General features: G+C 48.8%; 1 protein-coding gene across 2 annotated transcripts in view; it reads right to left on the bottom strand.

The window, feature by feature from the left end:
• Window positions 1–16,901, bottom strand: part of LOC130150682 (sucrase-isomaltase, intestinal-like) — a 58,672-nt gene extending 41,771 nt beyond the window's left edge. For both annotated transcript variants that reach the window (XM_056341848.1, XM_056341850.1), the window contains exons 1-6: window positions 16,609–16,901; window positions 16,020–16,122; window positions 15,787–15,932; window positions 5,027–5,195; window positions 4,256–4,352; window positions 3,111–3,223 (exon numbers count right to left, since the gene is read on the bottom strand). In XM_056341848.1, coding sequence (XP_056197823.1) covers window positions 3,111–3,223; window positions 4,256–4,352; window positions 5,027–5,195; window positions 15,787–15,932; window positions 16,020–16,122; window positions 16,609–16,886 — 906 coding nt within the window. In that variant the 5' untranslated portion in view covers window positions 16,887–16,901. The remainder of the gene's footprint in view (window positions 1–3,110; window positions 3,224–4,255; window positions 4,353–5,026; window positions 5,196–15,786; window positions 15,933–16,019; window positions 16,123–16,608) is intronic.
• Between the last annotated feature and the right edge of the window lie 348 nt (window positions 16,902–17,249).

Raw genomic sequence — 17,249 nt, 5'->3', positions numbered from 1 at the left:
AGGGCTGTGGTGCCGCTGGCAGGATGCACCCTACAGCCCATCTCTGCTCCACGCAAGACAGCAGAGGGGGAAGAGAGGTGCCAGCATCCAGTCCCCTGATCACTTCCCACTCTGCATCGCTCTGGGAGCCCATTTAAAGCAGATCAGCCTGGGCCAGGCTGGCACCCAGAGCCACCACAGCTTTTGCTGCCACCTGACCTTGCCCTGAGGATGCACAGAGAGGTGGCCCTGGCAGGGCAGCAGCAATCATCCCTGATCACCACGCAGGGAGCACCGCTCTTGGCATAGCCTGCCTGCCCTCAGCTGGTCACGCAGCCGTGGCTCTGGGCAAGAGCCCGTGGGCCACCCCTGGGTGCTGGCAGCAACCTGGTGAGGTGCACGGAAAAAGCTTGCATACTCCAGAGACCCAGTAAAGAGCTTCATTACAATGCTGTCATAACTGCCTCATTTGGAGGGAACTGCATAAAAGTACTGAGCAGAGCTAAGCTCTGAAATCTTTCACAGAAACAAGCGTGGCAGGGGCCAGGGGGTTGCTCAGGTCTTGAAGCAGCACTTGAAGGCAACAGCACAAAATGTTTGAGGAAGGTGTGGAGCACTTTGCTGTGGACACAGCCCCCTTGCTTTCAACAGCCATGCACCAGCTGACACCTGGCCACCCTGCAGCGCCACTGAGGCCATCCTGGAGAGGATGCAATGGGTGGTCCTTGCAAAAAGCCCCGTGCAGCTATTTTGGGCAGATGTTTGCACAGGCAGGAGATGGGTGCTGTTCTCCCAAGCAGCTCATTGCAGCAGAGCAGCCTGGCCCTACCACAGTCCCCTGCAGCTGGGTGCTCCCAAAACACCACTTCCCAGAGGAGACCCGTGCAAACAGCTGAATTCACTGAGGGGTGCTGCTGAGCAGCGCCTTGCAGACATCAGTCACACTGCTCCTTTCCACCCCCTCTCCTTCCCCAGGGTGTGACAATGACTGCATGGGAGAGTCCTCTTGGTGTGACAGAAAATACAACTGAAAAATCAAGTATTTTCTGTCCTCTTCACCTTCCCACATATCCTGTACATAAAAGTCAAATCATTACCCTAGAGACTAATAATATGGTAATTGTAGCATTTGCAATCTGGGAATTTCAGGATGTTTACTGAAGAAGTTATTATTTCACGGTGAAATTGCTACCATGCATTCTTTAAGATTCCCTAGAGAGCTGAGCGCAAGCTTGAGGAATACAGAACAGGGAATTTTTTGTCCTGGCATGTGACATGTCGGGTTGGGAGACACCCACCGGCTCCCCTTCACCTTGTTTTCTTCACTCCAGCTCCATTTCCAGAGAGGCAGGGGTGGAAAGTGAACTGCCAGTACCCATCAGCTGGGGAGTGAGAACGCTCTCATTTTATTTTCAGCTGCTGGCCACCTGCTAAGCCACAGAAATGCTGCCTTCAAACACCAGCGAAAGACTTTGAAAAGAGACAGGGATGGCTCTAATCTCCATCGCGTTGCCACAGAGACTCCCCTGAAATACCTGCTTTCATCGCAGGGATCAAAGCTGCAGCGAGGGGGAGAGTCACTGTACCTGTTCTTTCTTTCTTTGTGGGTTTTTTTGTTGTTGGATTGCCAATGTGTAAGTTCAAGAACTGGTTTGCTGGTTGGCCTGTGGCACTGGGGTCATAAGCGGCTGGTGGGGAGGACATGCAGAGTGAGCTGGAAACCTCTGAGCAACAGAGCAGTCGCTCCGGGATGCAGCCTTGCACCTCTCTGGGAGGCACACCTGAACCTCTGCTTGGAAAGGGAAGGTCTAGCAGAGCCCACCACCCTGGGGAGGCTCCAGCCTTCCCAAAACAGCATCATGAGCAAGGCTTCTTCTCCCTTCTATCACCAGAACAGAACCCAGCAATACTTTCTTTCTGGCCTAAATCCTCTTTTTCCCTCAGTCCAAACCACAATACTTCTGTTCCCTTTTCAGACACTTTAAAAGAAGACAAGCACAGGAAATGAAGGCTTTAAAAAGCCAGGAAAGACAAAATGTTTGCTGAGAATCAGAGCTCAGGCCCCTTGGTGGGGTGGCGGAGGGGAAGGCAGAGCACACGCAAACCTTCCTGCAAGCTGGGGATGCCCAGCTTTGGGATGCCCGGCTCCGGGATGCCCGGCTTTGGGATGCCCGGCTCCGGGATGCCCGGCTCCGGGATGCCCGGCTCCGGGCTGCTCAGCACCTCCAGTTGCACCTTAATCCCCAGCATCTGCACACCCTTCTCACAGTGACGTGCCCTTCTCAGCTTTGCTCCATCCTCTTTCGGCTTGGCACTGGTTTCTTTATCTACAGAGCTTGGTTCTGAGGTGGCAATTTTGCGTGCAAGGGCCCAGTTAATACATCACCTGGCATTTGGCGAGCAGGAGGAACATGTTACCTGCTACTTTTTTTCTGGGCGGCCCTTGCTGGATAAGAATTGCATGTACGCTCCCAGAACAGCTATTTGCATGTGTAGTCTCAGTTCTTTGGAAACATTGGGCAATTGGAAAGCAAGTAGTTATGCTCTGTGAGACAGCAGTATATGTTTTTTCATGTCTGTGCCCTCCAATGCAATTACATGGGGTTTCATTAGCAAAAACGGGCTGATGGCTTCAAAATCAACAAGCAATTCCGCTGGCAAATAGAGGCTTGAAGCCTTTGAAGTTCATGCAACATCTCTGAAGTCCAGCAGATGTAAAGTTCCCAAATATTCCCATCTGTGCTCTGCCTAGTTTGTTTTCTCTGTTCACAGTGTCGAAGCACAGTTACGGTGTTGTAGTGAAGACCACAAATCTACCACAGCCTGGAGAAGAGTAAGCTTGGAGAAATTTCTTTCTAATCATTGCAACCTTTCAATGCATTCATGCTGTCAATGCGGTAGGACAGGCTGGAGATATGCACTGAGCACCCAGCCCGGCCAGCCTGCTGCACTCAGACAGACTGTCCGCACACACTTGAGCACCCACCAGGTTGCCCACAGACCCGAAGCTACGGGCTGTATGAACAGCTCAGGACAAAGCCCTGGCTGCACTGCCGGCTGATTCTACCAGATACTGACGGGAGTTCATTGCAAAGCACTGCTCCATGTGACATAGGCACTTTTCTACTAACCTCTGTGTATTGCTGAACAACATTTTCGGGAGTCGGTCCAAGGAAGACATAGAAGTCAAGGATCCCTCCAATAGTGCGGAAAGTTAAAGATGGGTTTGGACTCAGAGAAACATCTGGAAGGAAAAAAACAGGTTCTCAGTACAAACCAGCTCTGCACTACTCATAGGAATAGTCCAAACCTGCACCAGGCGTGGTTCAGACTTGACATTAGGAAACATTTCTTTACCAAAAGGGTGGCCACACCCTGGGACAGGCGTCCTGGAGAGGTGGTTGATGCCCCAAGCCTGTCAGTGTTGAAGAGGCATTTGCACAATGACCTTAATAATACACTTTAGCACTGTAGGTCCCTTCCAACTGAACTCTCCTGTCCTGTCCTATACTGCCGTAGGTGTATGCGTGCTGGGCTGTGCTGTGCATAAATATTTCCCCAGGGAGAGATGGCTACAGCTTCAAGTCACGACCTGACACCTTGTGGGTACAATTTGATGAGCAAACAGGACCTGTACATAGACTAGCAGTTGCCCAGTGTTTCTGTAATCTCTGCTTTCAGGTTGGCACTGTGCAGCAATAAATCACAGAACCCTACACAGAGTAGGTTGCGCAGACCCATTTGTCTCAGTTTCGTTTATATAAAAAGAAACCACAAGCTTGTGTTTAGGGTTCCTCTATGCTATTTTAATCTGCTTATTGGAAGTCATTGCCTGCCAGGGGAAACTGATTTTATAGACTCAGTGAAGATTCCCCTTTTCTGAAATTATACCACTGGATTAATACTGTAAGGTGACCATGGCAACACATGAAACTATTCTCCACAGACAGAATGTAAGGCTAACCTAAATTGATTTGATTCAGTTATGCCAATCCCAGAGGAAATTTCTTCTACCTTCACCTTTCCCTGTGTGTGCATCTATTTTAAAAAGAAAAATAAATAATCATATATTTTGCTGAAAATACTTTACCTTGTCAAACAGCCATTCTAATGGCATCCCTATGAAAACCTTATAGTAATTCCTGGAACCTCAGTTAGAACAGTCACTCATATTTGTACCACATTGAAAAAGCAATCAGTAAAACAGTTTTTTATATTTACTAATTTACCATCTTTCTATATTCTGCCCGTATAGGGAACCCATACATCTTTTTACCTTGTGCATTGGAGTTCAGAAGGAGAACACCATGGGCATTGGAGTCTGCTTCTACACACATGTAGAAAGGATGAACTCCATAGAGGTTGGCAAGTGGCTGAAACATAAACAGTGCTTTAGGTATAGCTTGACTTGGCTCTTCTTCATAGGTTTTGTCAGCTAGGTACATATGCAAATTCAAGGAAATAAATTCATTCATAGTTAGAGACTCGTTTTGAAAAGTTGGGGATTTTTTCATCTAAACTGGTGTGAAGTCAGATTGATAGAAAAGAGCTACTTTTCCTGCTTCATCAAGATGCTACTTTTTTAGTCTCCCTGACTTAAACCTACCACGTTCTGCCAAACCCTCCAAAATGGCACCGGTAAAAACTGCTTTGCTAGCTAAAATAGATTTATCAGCCACTGGCCAGAGTTTAGCCAAACATCTAATGAGTCCTGCTGAAGTCCAGCTTGTACAGATGAACAGGGATTGATGCAAGCATGAAATTAAACGCTTTCCTGAACAAAGATCTTGGCACATTAAATACTTTTATCTGAAAACTAACTACGCCGTGAGAAAGATTCTGATGAAACGTTTCAAAGTCCCCTCAAAATGACTCATGGTTTTGTCATTTAATTAAAACTTACAAAACCTGTGACACTCTGTGTTCACCATTGGTTCACGTTAGCAGTGTTACCATACAGAGAGAGGTGCTCCCTTGGCAAAAGCTGTGCCTTGCCACCTCCTTTTGGTGATAAAAGCTTGGGAAAACCTTACATAAAGTGAATTACCGTTGGTGCCTGATCCCTGCTGAACATGCCATAAGTAACAAAGTCCATGCTGTGTTTGAAAGATGGGTGCTCGTGTTCACCAAACCCATACACTGAAGTGGACGGCACAGTAGTTGTAATCTGGAGATACTGGTTGGAGAAAAACAGATCAACCAGGGGACTGTCCCACCTGTGATAAATAGAGGGAGACACGATTAATTTGCTTATATTTGGTATGCGTCATTTTAAGTTCACGTTTGGCTATTTATATTATTTATGCATTTTGGAGAGTAGCTCTGTTTAAAAAAACATTGAATTCTGTGCATGCCTCTGACATACTTAACCTATCACACATTAAATTCATCTTGCAATGGCTGCAGATATCTCATCTACTTATACAATAGAATGCATCAGTATAATTTTGAAAAGAACAACTAAAATAACAGAAGACACTATCTATAATCCTATTACCAAAATAAGTGGTTGCTTGTGCTATTTCTATGACAACCAACAGGGCAGCTAAAAATTGTTATTACACAGTGGGGTTCAGAATCCTTAATGAGAGCAGCAGACATTTAGTTGTTATTAGTTTTTACTTTTTAATGTTTTGCTGGATCAGGACCTGAATACTCTTGTTATCCCCGACTTTATGCAGGTGCCCAAAGCGGAGGGATAGCTTCCTCCAGACTCTGCTTGAATTAGATGTTTTTATTGTGATGGCCCTCTCCTGCTTCTCTCACCAGCTTAATGCCTTTATTTCTATCGAATCAACTGTAGACACAGGCTCACATTTAATTAGGTGTTACATTCTGTTTCCTATCTCTAGTGCTATAATGAGCTGCAAGCTAGATGGAGGAGAGCATAGTCAAGCCGTGGAGAAGTGTTTTGTTAATGGTACCGTGTATGCCATGAGTACCACATTTAGATAGCACCCTCTTGAGCCTTGTTTAACCATGAATTTGTTACAGCTAATTAAAATAAACGAGCCAAAGCCATAGAGCATAGAAGTGGCATAACTCTCCTTTTAGTGGTCTTTTGTCAATGATTTTGACAAAATTAAATGGTTGATTAAATTGACCGGTAAATCAGAGAAGTGGAAGACAGGCTGTGTTGGCAGGGAGCAGCACCACCCCCAGGAGGGGAGTGCTCTCTGGTGAGACCTGGCTGCCACCCGTGCCACCGGCACCCCTGCTTGGGGGACAAGACCCCACTGCTGGGAGGACTGGGAAAGCACCGCCGCTCCCACCATGCTGGCCTCAGGCAGCTCTGTCCTCCCATGAAGAAGCAAGGACAGCCACTCACGGTGATGCCCAGAGACAGACCCAAGGCACCCTCCTGCTTCTCCTTGCAAAAAGCAGGCACAGTCTATCCCTAAAGTGTCCTAGACAAATCCTAAGCCAAGCACACGTACTGAAGGGTCTATGCGTTCTTTAAAAAGCCTATTTGACCTTTCTCACAAGCAGGAAAAATAAGAATTTGTATTTAAGTCTTGATTTGGTTCTTTGCCAGCAGCAACCCTCCCTCCCTCCCTCCCTCCCTTCCATCATCTCCTCCACCTACACACTGTACTGAATAAGGTTATTTTCTTATAGCAAGGTTAACGCTTGCAAAATATCCCTGAGAATGGGATCCAGCCCTTGGCAAACAGAGGCCTTTCTGCAAGAGGATGCTGCTGTGTACAGATGGGAAGGGGCTCTGGAGCTATGCTCCTATCCAAAGGAACGCCGTCACGTAGCTCTGCTCTGTGCCAAGGCAGGCATGGTCATTGCTCTGAGCAGACCATGGGGTTATGCATAAAGCAAAGGATGCCAGAGGGGAAATACTTTGAGAAGAGCTTAAATATCTGTCCTAACTCATTGAGCACTCTCCATGATGTCTCTTCAGAGGACATGAGGCTTTGTACATTCATGGTACCCACATTATGGCACTGACATTTCCCATCCTAGGGAGCAATTAGTGTTACCATGGCATTAAAAGTGCTCCTTCCACTCAGCAAGTCCTCTCCCTGCCCAAGAGGGTCACTGGGGTGGTGCAAACCACTACCCTTGGAACAACCCCTCTGCCCCACCGCATCTTTAAATGGCACAGAGAAACCGTTTTAGATCTCATACATTCCCTCAGGCCACGGTCACGCACTCAGCTTCTGCATGGCATCACCAAAACAGCGCCCCGCTCCCCACCCCTCCATCACTCAGTTCCCCGGGGGCTGCCCCTCCCAACTGCTCAGCCCCCCGTGCCGCGCCGCCAGCCATCGCTCTCCATCAGCCTCGTCTTTCAGTAGATCTCTGCTTGCAAGAGCAGCCATGCACTAAATATAGCATTAACTACAACATAAAAAGACTGGTAAAGGTGCGCTCTTTTTTTTTCTGGGCACCATTATGTTTTCCCCATCTGAGGGAAAACATGGACAGGCTTTCCCCTTCTGCCTCCCCTCCCAAGTGGCTGCCCTTGTGCTCTGCAGCACACTGTGGTAAGCTGTTGTGTTACTTTATGTGTTTGCTTGTGCTGTGTTGGCCAAGAGCAACCATTTAAATGAAAAAATTATGTCTGTCATTCCTTAAACCCTTGGAGACAATAAAAGAAACATTATATCTCCCCCACCTCCCCTCCTGCTGGTTTAAAGCAGATAGAAGGAACGAAACAGGAGGGAGCATAAAACACCACCACGTACACAGGGATCTGTGTGGTTCTCCTCCGACAGTCCTATGCACCATTACAGTGTCACAGGACGGACAACAGAAGTGATCTAAAAAAAGCTAAAAATATAGCTGAGTGGTTTTCACTGTCAAAAATTCAGCCCCTACCAGCCGGCAGACATGGCAAAGCCTGTGAAGATGAGAAGCTTTTCTTTGCCCAAGGGGTAATAGCTGCACTTGGGTTGACTGCTGAAAGTCCTAACCCTTTGGTGCCTCTGTGGTGGGAACACTCCTGCCTGTGGAAATACATACCGGCCTCCCCACACGTCTGCCTGGCCCATTGCCTGCAAGCAGTTGCCTGCTGCCTGTCTGGGAAGGCTGAACGACAAAAGCTAGCATTCTCTTCCAAACACCATGCGCCATACTTGAGAGTAAGCCTCTCTATTTTTTTACCTCCTATCAGAAGAAAAAGAATCATTCAGGATTGAAAAGGTCTGTATGAAAATTCACATTTCTGGCCAGCAAGTGACCCAGTCTCACATCCAGCAGTCAGCACCCAGGCCACCGGAACGGAACGGAACTGGGATGGACCAGGGAAATAACTAACATTAAAGGAAGGTGGGTAGGCAGATAGAAAAAACATCCCATTCATGCTGAGGGTGTAGCTTATGACTAACATTGTCACAAAGTTTGAGGGGGGGATGACTAAAAGCCCCTATAAAATGGGTTTTGGAAGTGCAATTATCAGTCCTTTGTAATACGAACTGGTCGTGACAATTTACCTGCTTGAATGAGTTCGTTTTGCTGAAGGTCATTGGAGACCAGTAACCGCAGCGTGTGCCACGGCTCGGAGCACTGACTCGCCTGCTGTGAGCAAGCAGCTGGTGGTGTGTATAAAGGCGGTCTTAGAAAACCTCCAGAATCAGACTTGGGACACATATATGACACGTTGTCAGGACATGCAATCATGCATTATCTGGATGTTTGAAAATAATTTTAGATTGGGAGAGGGTTTTTGTTCATCTTCTTGCAATGCATCCTGGAGAAATTAGCTCATTGCTTTAAGGTGTGAACGCCTGTCCCACTCAGGCACTTGCAGAAAATGTCCTCTCTTAACATCTCTTTTTCTCGGCCTCCAGACCCTTCGAAAACCACAGCCTTGTGAAAGGGAGCACAATGAATATAGTATCTGTGTGCAAATTCAGGTGGAAACTTCACATGGCTATCAGAAAAGTGGGTCTAAGCCTCCTGGCAGAGCTCGGGCATACCTTTTCAGAGGGCACAGGCTATGTGCAGGTCACCTATAAAGCAGTAAAGCACCTTAAGGACTGACGAGCACAGGTCCTGTTTTCACATGAGCCTCAGACATAATTGGCCTCGGCTCACTCCAGCTGCTGGGGAGCATCGTCTTAAGAGCCCAGATGTCCATGATTTTCCACTGCTCTCAGACTGCTGAAAAATGTTTCCACAGTGTGCTGGTTTGGGCTGGGACAGCGTTGATTTCCTTCACAGTAGCCAGTGTGGGGCTGTGCTTTGGATTTGTGCTGGAAACTGTTGATAACGCAGGGATGTTTTCGGTGCCGCTGAGCAGCGCTCGCACAGAGCCAAGGGCTTTTCTGCCCCTCACCCCACCCCACCAGCGGGTGGGCTGGGGGGGCACGAGGAGCTGGGAGGGGACACGGCCAGGACAGCTGGTCCCAGCTGACCAAGGGGATAGCCCAGACCATACAGTGTCGTGCTCAACAATAAAACTATGGCAAAGGCTGGCCAGGGGGCTGCTGCTCGGGGACTGACTGGGCATCAGTCGGTTGGCGATGAGCAATCACTTTCATTCGCATCGCTTGTCTTTCTTGGGTTTTATTTCTCTCTCTCTTTCTGTGTTATTTTCCTTTCCATCATCATTATTAATATTATGATTTATTTTTATTTATATTATTATTAATACAATAATATTTCTGTTATTAAACTGTTCCTATCTCAATCCATGAGTTTTCTCACTTTTACCCTTCCAATCCTCTTCCCCCCCATCCTGCTGGAGGGGGCAGTGAGCGAGCAGCTGCGTGATGCTGAGTTGCCAGCTGGGCTTAAACCATGACACACTGTGTCACAACAAGCCTTATTAGCTGTAAGTCTGGGGGTAGCACTGGATTTGGGACAGCAAAAATGAATTTTTATATGCTTATCTTTCTTTTACAGTGATTTATCGAATAGGTGGAGAAAGTCAGCATGAGTAACCAACAGATTTTCCACAAACATGACATTTTAAAAAAAGAATTACAAGGTATATTTACATTTATTGACACAATTTGGCTCTACCTCTACTGTATTCATCATCACGGTATCAGAGCATCTCCTATAAGTGGCTGGACATACAATTCTTTGGTTTTGCTCTGAAAAACACTTGCAATATACCTATAATACTTCTCGCCTACATAACATAAATCTTAATGATTAGAAGACTAAAATAATGGCTGTTACAAACTAGAAGCAAACTCAAGCTACCCATGATGCACACAATTTGCTCCTGTTGCTTTCAGCAAAATTACAGTTTAAGACAATAGCGTTATAAATCATTCTAATAGCCTTGCTTATGTAAAAACATCTTCATGGTAAGTGGTGTCTGTGCTTACTACCACAATCAATAAAAAAGGCAGCTGAACTCTGCAGCAGCCTTTTTGGAAATTAGGGAAAATCTTGATTAGATTTTGGTTATTTCTGCCGTATCTTTCCAAGTGTGATAACAAACGAGGTATTCCAAACTTTTAATAGAGAGAAAGGAGCACTTATCTGGCTTGGAAAAAACGTTCTACCTTCCATTATTTGTATGGCATCATGAAGGAAAAGATATTGAAGTGGAGAATCAAATCAATAGTCCATCCCTCTGCAGCCTGTCTCCAGCAATGGCCCGGGCCAGATACCACAGAGGAAAGCATAAGCTGTCACTCAGAGCCAGTCTTGCAATAATCTCCTTATGGAGGAAGTTTCTGGCCGTTTTGATAGAATTAGCTCATGTTGTGAAACATAGAGACAAAAATAGTTGGGCTTTTTTTTTTTGGATACATATGACTTTTTTATTATGTATGAACGCGTACCCTGCTAAGCCTCCTGTGTCAGTACTGCCCTGGGGCAACGAGTCCCACAGAGTAGCCACACACTGCAACATGAGGATGCCTTTGTTATTTATCGCTGCCTTAAAGCAAACAGTTCCCAGACTTTTACTCTCTGTTCTTGAGGAAATCTGTGCTTTCTTGAAGCCTTCATGCTCACACTCGACACTGCCTCTCCTCCAGTGGCTGCTGCTGCGAGTGGCAGGAGCAGAAAGGAGAGCAGTACTCAACCTGAGGGCACGTGCCATGAAACAACACGGAGGCTCTCTCTTGCTCCCTCACCTGCCTCATTACGACCCAGTCTTTTCTCTCCTGGTTTTATTCCTGTAGGGCCCTGGCCAGCGACAGGCCAGTTTACTGGTAGAGCTGCAAGATCAGCTAGGATAGCATGAGAGAGGATATATGAAACTAAAGCCAGTTACAAATTGCTTGACAAAACATTTTGCCACTTGATCACACCGATTTGCCAAAACAGGTATTTTCCAACCATCGTGGGAGCGGGGAGAGGTTCCCTGCAGCCTCCACCGCCCCACAAGGCTGGTACTTTGGGAGCTTTGCCTCTGGGGTGGGAGGCTCAGGCCCCAGTCCCCGTCCCTCATGGTTCAGATCTAAGACTTGCAGCCTCAAATCAGCTGCAGGTTTCTGTTTTTCCCAGCAAAACAGAAAACACCTGACATCTGCGTGGGAGTGGGGGTTCTGCCAGCCCCTGGGTCTCATCTGACCTCCTTGGCCCATCACCAGCAAACACGTGGAGGTGGCCCCTCTTCACCCCCATGGTTTTTGAGAGCTGATGGCATGGGGAAGGACCTTCCCTGGCCACCAGTGAAACAGCAGGAGCATTGGAGAGGGTACAGAAGAGGAGCAGGAGCAAGGTAGGACGGAGAAAAGGACAGCAGTGGAGGAGAACGAGAAAGGTAAGAGGGAGTAAGCCAAGAAACATTACTGGAAGGAGAAAGGGACGCAGCCCAAGAGCTGCTGGTCCCAGAACCCCCCAGCAGCACCTGGATCATTTCCCTGCATGACCCCATCTAAATTTCACCCCATGCAGGCGAAGCAGTGGCTGTCACCTGATTACCTTGGAGCAAGCTGAAAATGTAGTGGGACCCAGCCTTTTATTCTTGCTCCTGGCTCTGCGTGAGGTTTGCAATCAGCTGTTAATGCCTCTCCTTCACATAATTCATTCCTCTCTCCTGTTATTGTGATTACATGGAGCCCTGAATCTGTCCTGCCCTCCTTGAGCTGGCGCTTGGGTGGCTTGGCTACGGCAAAGGCTCCTCAACATGCAGCAAGCAGGAGAAATGCTTGTAAAGCACATTCAGGAATACCTCAAAGTCTCCGCTGCCTCTGCCCTGCAACATTCCCAGTGTGGTATTAAACCATTCCTCGTGAGGAGGAGGCTTTGTGCACAAGTGGCATAGCTGGGATAGGGTTCTACATCAAGCAGACAGATGGGGACCTGCTGTCAAGCACCCCATCACTGCCAAGTCTGTGGCACAAAGATGCTGACAGCAGGCCGGACTACACCACGGAAAGAAGGGGAGAGAAATAAAAGCATGGACTTTGAAAGAACAACTACAACCTGTACCACATTTCTGCTCGGGACAGGCTGCTCCCTCCCCACGTGGACCGCCAGCTGTGACAGAGCACGCTACAGATCATGAGGGGTTTTAGGCTTTTTTTTTTTGGAGGGTGTGTCATCCAGCAGTGCAAAGCTCTGGTGAGGGATAAGGAGTACCATGTAAAACAGATTTCTGAGGATTTGGGATTGCTTTGCAATGGGAAAGCCCTCCTCAGAGACATTAGAAAGGCCCAGCAGAGCGCTCGGACCCAGTCTGGCGTAGACATGAGTTATTACCCCCCCCACACACACCTGGGGAGTGCAACTGCAGCACCTGTTGAAAAAGCTTTATTTGCCCACATCTGCTGTTCTGAGCAATATTTGTGTGCATATGAAGATTAGCAATTGCATCAGCTGTTCGTTAGGACAGCAAGGCCACGGCCGTTCACATCTTAAAACAGGAGGGTGAGGTCCCTCCAGGTGTTACGTGCTTGCCTGTTTCTCAGGGACACCTGCCCACACAGCCTGCCCCAACCTGGCACAGCCACAGAGGCCACGGGCTGTGCAGCTTGGCACCTGGCTGCAGGCGTGCTGGCTGCCCTGGAGCAGCCGCTCCCGCCTCTGGACGGAGCCCAAAGGAAAAGAGAGGAGTTTTAGCACCTTCTCTGTGACTGCACCCGGGATAGGGATGGGGACAAGGCGATGGTCCGCAGCAGGTCCTGCTGAGCCATTGCTGCAGCTGTGGAGCACGCTCAGACCCACCTCCCACGCATCCAAACCTGCCTTTGGGCAGGTTGAAGTAACATGAAAATCTACTTAACATGTCACATGCCACCAGTGCTCCACCAGACCCAGCCAGCCAGTGCAGTCACTGGTGGGGAGTCTCCTGTAACACGGCTTGCTGAGGGTTCATCCTCCCCAGTCAAGCAAATACAGCTGCCCACAGCTTTTAGGCCAAGATATATAACCTGCTTTCCTGTTTTGAAAGAAAACTTCAACCTGCACAGCTCTTCTGGTGGCTCAGGATGTTGCAAATCCCTCTAAGTCAGGCTGGGGAGGTTTCCCTTCGCATCTGTATTCACTCACTCTGACAGGAGGGACAGGCAAGGAAATGAAAGGGAAGCACTTTTGCTCCTCACAGGGAATTTAACTCCAAATACGATTCAGCTGTGAGAGGGATGGCTCCCTGCTGGGATGTCATCCTTCAGTCTATAAGTACTGGCTGTGCCATTTCACACGAAACAAAAATTCCCAAGAATATATCATTTCCCTTTCTATATGCAAAATTCTGTCGCTACTGCTGAAAGCCTTTTAAGTAGCAGCCCTGCCACTGTTTGCAGGATAAAACCCAATAACTGCACATCATATTCACCCCCAGTTTCCTCTTTTTGGGGTCAGATGGGTTTCAGGAGCACTCCTCAACCTGCCTGGAGGCAGCCTACGCTTTTCCAGCGCTGATGTTCCCCAGCAGAGCATTGCTGCCGAGTGCTGGATGCTGCTAACCACAAGTGCCCTCCCCGGGCTCTGCAGCACATCGCTGCTGCACCCCACACCTGCACCGCTGCTGAGTGCAGGTTTGGGGGGACAAGGGGCACCCCACTGCCGGGGTATGGGGGAGCCTTCCCTGGGCTTATGGCAGGCCAGCGTGTGTGCCCTCCTGGAAACCTGCTCAGGGGGGATCGGCTTGTGCTCCTCTGCCCCTTGCTGGAGTTGTGCGTTTGGCAACTCGGTGGGTCAAACCCTGTGTCTGCCCCACGGCAGGGCCCTTCCCTGAGCTAGGACCTCCAAGCCTGAGGATGCCCTGACTAACGCGGCTAAACCCTTGGGGTTTGGGTGAAGATGGGGACGGGCTATGAGCTAGTCACTCGCCATATCTCATTATGCATTCACCTCTTACATCACCATTCCAATTAATGAGCCTTTAAAAAAATCTCTTAATATAAAGAGAAGAAAACTGGCTCTTTAATGTAAGCCCACTGTTTTTGCAAAGCTATTAAGTCTAATGAGGAATTAAATTATTTTTTTTATCGGAGTAATGCATAATGCATTCACTTACAATAGCCTGCAAAAAGAAAACTTCACAGAATTGACTGTGTTGTGTACAAAAAGAGATGCCACAAGTGCGTAATTTGAAAGGATGGGCAGCTAATTAAAATCCCAGTGTGGTGGTTCCATCTGCAGACTCAAACCATTCTAGAGGCTGTACTGTCTTACTTGCGTCACACGATTTAAGCCAGCCTCACATTGCTCACAAGGTAATGCTTATGTTTCAAATCTGTTTAACAAAGAATTTCTTGGGAGGGGGGAAACCTGAGCTGATTTTTTCATTTCTTGATTGGTTGTTAGATTTTTCTAGTGTGTAAAATGAACCACTTGGATCCCAACGACCTTCTGGGAATGTGCTTGCACTAGTGGTGGGGTGCAAGATGGGCAGAGCTGGTGCTGAGGACCCAGCGGCTGCACACGTGTCGGGGGCTTGCTCTGAAGCAGCCTGTCAGCAGCCGGATCACGTCCTCCCAGAGCACGCCTGCCAGGAAGGGCTTGTGGAAGGGACCTAACCCATGCTCCTCAGGACCACTGCAAGGTTAGCCAATGCACGAGAGGTGGGTATAATCAAGAGATTCACGACAAAAGGTGCTGCTGATCTGAATTAAAATGCTAATATAGACCCAACCACAGCCTGATGCAAAGAGTACCCGTATTTCTGCGTCCTACGCAGCTCCTTCGTACGCCTGAGCCAAGCAGCGATAGTTCAGAGCGGTCTGTAACACTGTTCTTTGTCACCATAGACAGCCAGAGACTGCTGCTAATGCCACGCTGTAGCATCCCCAAATGCAACTAGCGGGAGCATGCCTTGACTGGGACTCTTGCTAAGTGGCATTGCACACTGGAGATGTGTTGGTGGAAGCCAAGAAAATGGGAAAACATGACACCTGGTGACATTTGCTAGTGAGGGGAGCTTTTGCTGAAGGTAAACTTCCAGTACCAGCTTAAGAATACAACTGGCATTTTTGCAGAGTGACAAACTAGACTCACAAATGCTGTTCACTGAAATCAGCGCAAGTTAGAGGCTTATGGCCCCTGTGCCTCCGAGCTTTAGTTTCCTAGACCTAACTCTTGCAGAGCGTCAGGAGATCTGGTGCTCAATTCCTGAAGCAGTAAAACACCTCGAATTTCAAAATCTTAGCTCAGTGCTTTCACGAGTTGAGTCTACCAGCATCCCAAGCTGTGAAATCACAGCCTCAAAAGCTGTTTGATTTGCTGAACAGCTTTTCATACATGCACATAGATAAATGTCTGTTGCACAGGTACACACTGTTGTTAATAATGAGCGTTTTCCAAACACACGGCATAAATCTGTGTTTGTGCCACACCCAGCCTGTGTGACGCCAACCCAAGCAATAGGGCGTGGGGAAACAGTGCTTGCCCTGTCACACTTAATTTCTGTGAAAAACAACGTGAATGATGTCTGGTACTCACAGCACGGTGCCGGTGCTTTTCCTCTTGATCCTGAAACGCGAGGAATCATCTGTGAACTCCACATCATAGCTGGCCTCATCGGAGGTAACCCCAGGGGAGTCGATCCGGAGTGGGACTTCAAACCGCTGTCTGCTGGGGTCGTAGAGCTAAAGCCAAGCAGGGAGGGGGCGGGTTAGCTCATCTGTCAGTGTGTGTTGCTTTAGTTAAGTGATTCCCCCCCACCAAAAACTCACCCTGAACCGAAGTCTGTCCCTTGTCTGGAACTCCACTTCTAAGATGACGGGGGAAATGTCTTTTCCGAAGAGGGATGAGGCCTGGCGCTTGGTCAGCGGTACCCTGCGGCGGAAACACGCGCTGGTGCCCACCGCAACCGCCAGCTGCCTGCGACCGCCCTGGCGCCAGCCGGGGGGAGCAACTCAGCTGTTCCTTGCCAGCTCTTTACAAATAAACCATTGGCTTATCGAGAGAAATTATCTCTGAGGTTAGCGTAGGTTCTCCTTGCTGTTAACGGATAAAATAGGTGCTACCAAAGCAAGGAGATCTCGTGGCCTCCTGAGACACAGATCCCAGGGAGGGAGGGACCACCGTGTGCCAACACCTGCTTGCCTCACCAGCAGCACGGCGTGAGCGCGGGACCCCGGCTCCGCGTGGCTTGCACACAGGAAAGCACCTCCGGCACCCTCCTTGTTGCAAGCTGAGCACAGGGCAGCGAGGCCGCTTGGGGAAGGTCTCGGGCTCGCTGCCCCCAGCGCGGCAGCTGCGGTCAGCGCGGTCACCACGCAGGGCCAGCCTGCAGCACCGAAGGAGCCGCCGCACGCTTACCTCCAGCCTTTGGCCGTCTTCTCGGCGTTCCCACCCAGGGAGTAGCCGAAGGGACTGTCCTCAGGGAAGAAGCACCAGGGCGCGTTGGCCACGTCGGTGGCACACCAGGTGCAGCCCCGTGCCTCACAGGCGTCCTGGGAAGCGCCTGGCTGGGGGTGGCAGTCGATGCGCTTCTGCACCGCCACAGCCCCGGCGCACTGCGTGTCCCGGCCCGAGCCCAGGCACCCGCCCGGGGCTGGACACGGGGAAAAAGCAGTCAGAGCAGCAAAGAACCACATTAAAGAAACCCCAACAATGCAGATTTCTTTAGTTATACCTTTGTGTGTGTGCTTTTCCCCCCATGTTGGGGCCGATACACATGATTCTTTTGATCAAGGTGACAGCAGAGCAGCGTGCCTGCTTGCGACCCAGGCAGTGGGTCTGTGTTGTTCAGGTCTCAGAGCTGCTGGTGCTCAGCTGAAGCACAACTTGCTCGAAATACTCATGGGAAGTTCAATAGCAGGCTGATGAAACTGCCGCTGAGGCATGAAATCAACACTTCCAGCTAGCTGAACAGGTCCAAAGACCTTCAGCAAGGTCTAAAACTGTTACCAACATTAAAATGCTACATTTTCTGCATACTTTCTCTCTCTCACGTTACG

This window comes from Falco biarmicus, chromosome 5 (assembly GCF_023638135.1).
Source record: "Falco biarmicus isolate bFalBia1 chromosome 5, bFalBia1.pri, whole genome shotgun sequence".
In the NCBI taxonomy this organism is placed as follows: domain Eukaryota; kingdom Metazoa; phylum Chordata; class Aves; order Falconiformes; family Falconidae; genus Falco; species Falco biarmicus.
Note: the sequence above shows the minus strand (reverse complement) of the source record. Positions and strands in the feature narration are given on the sequence as shown.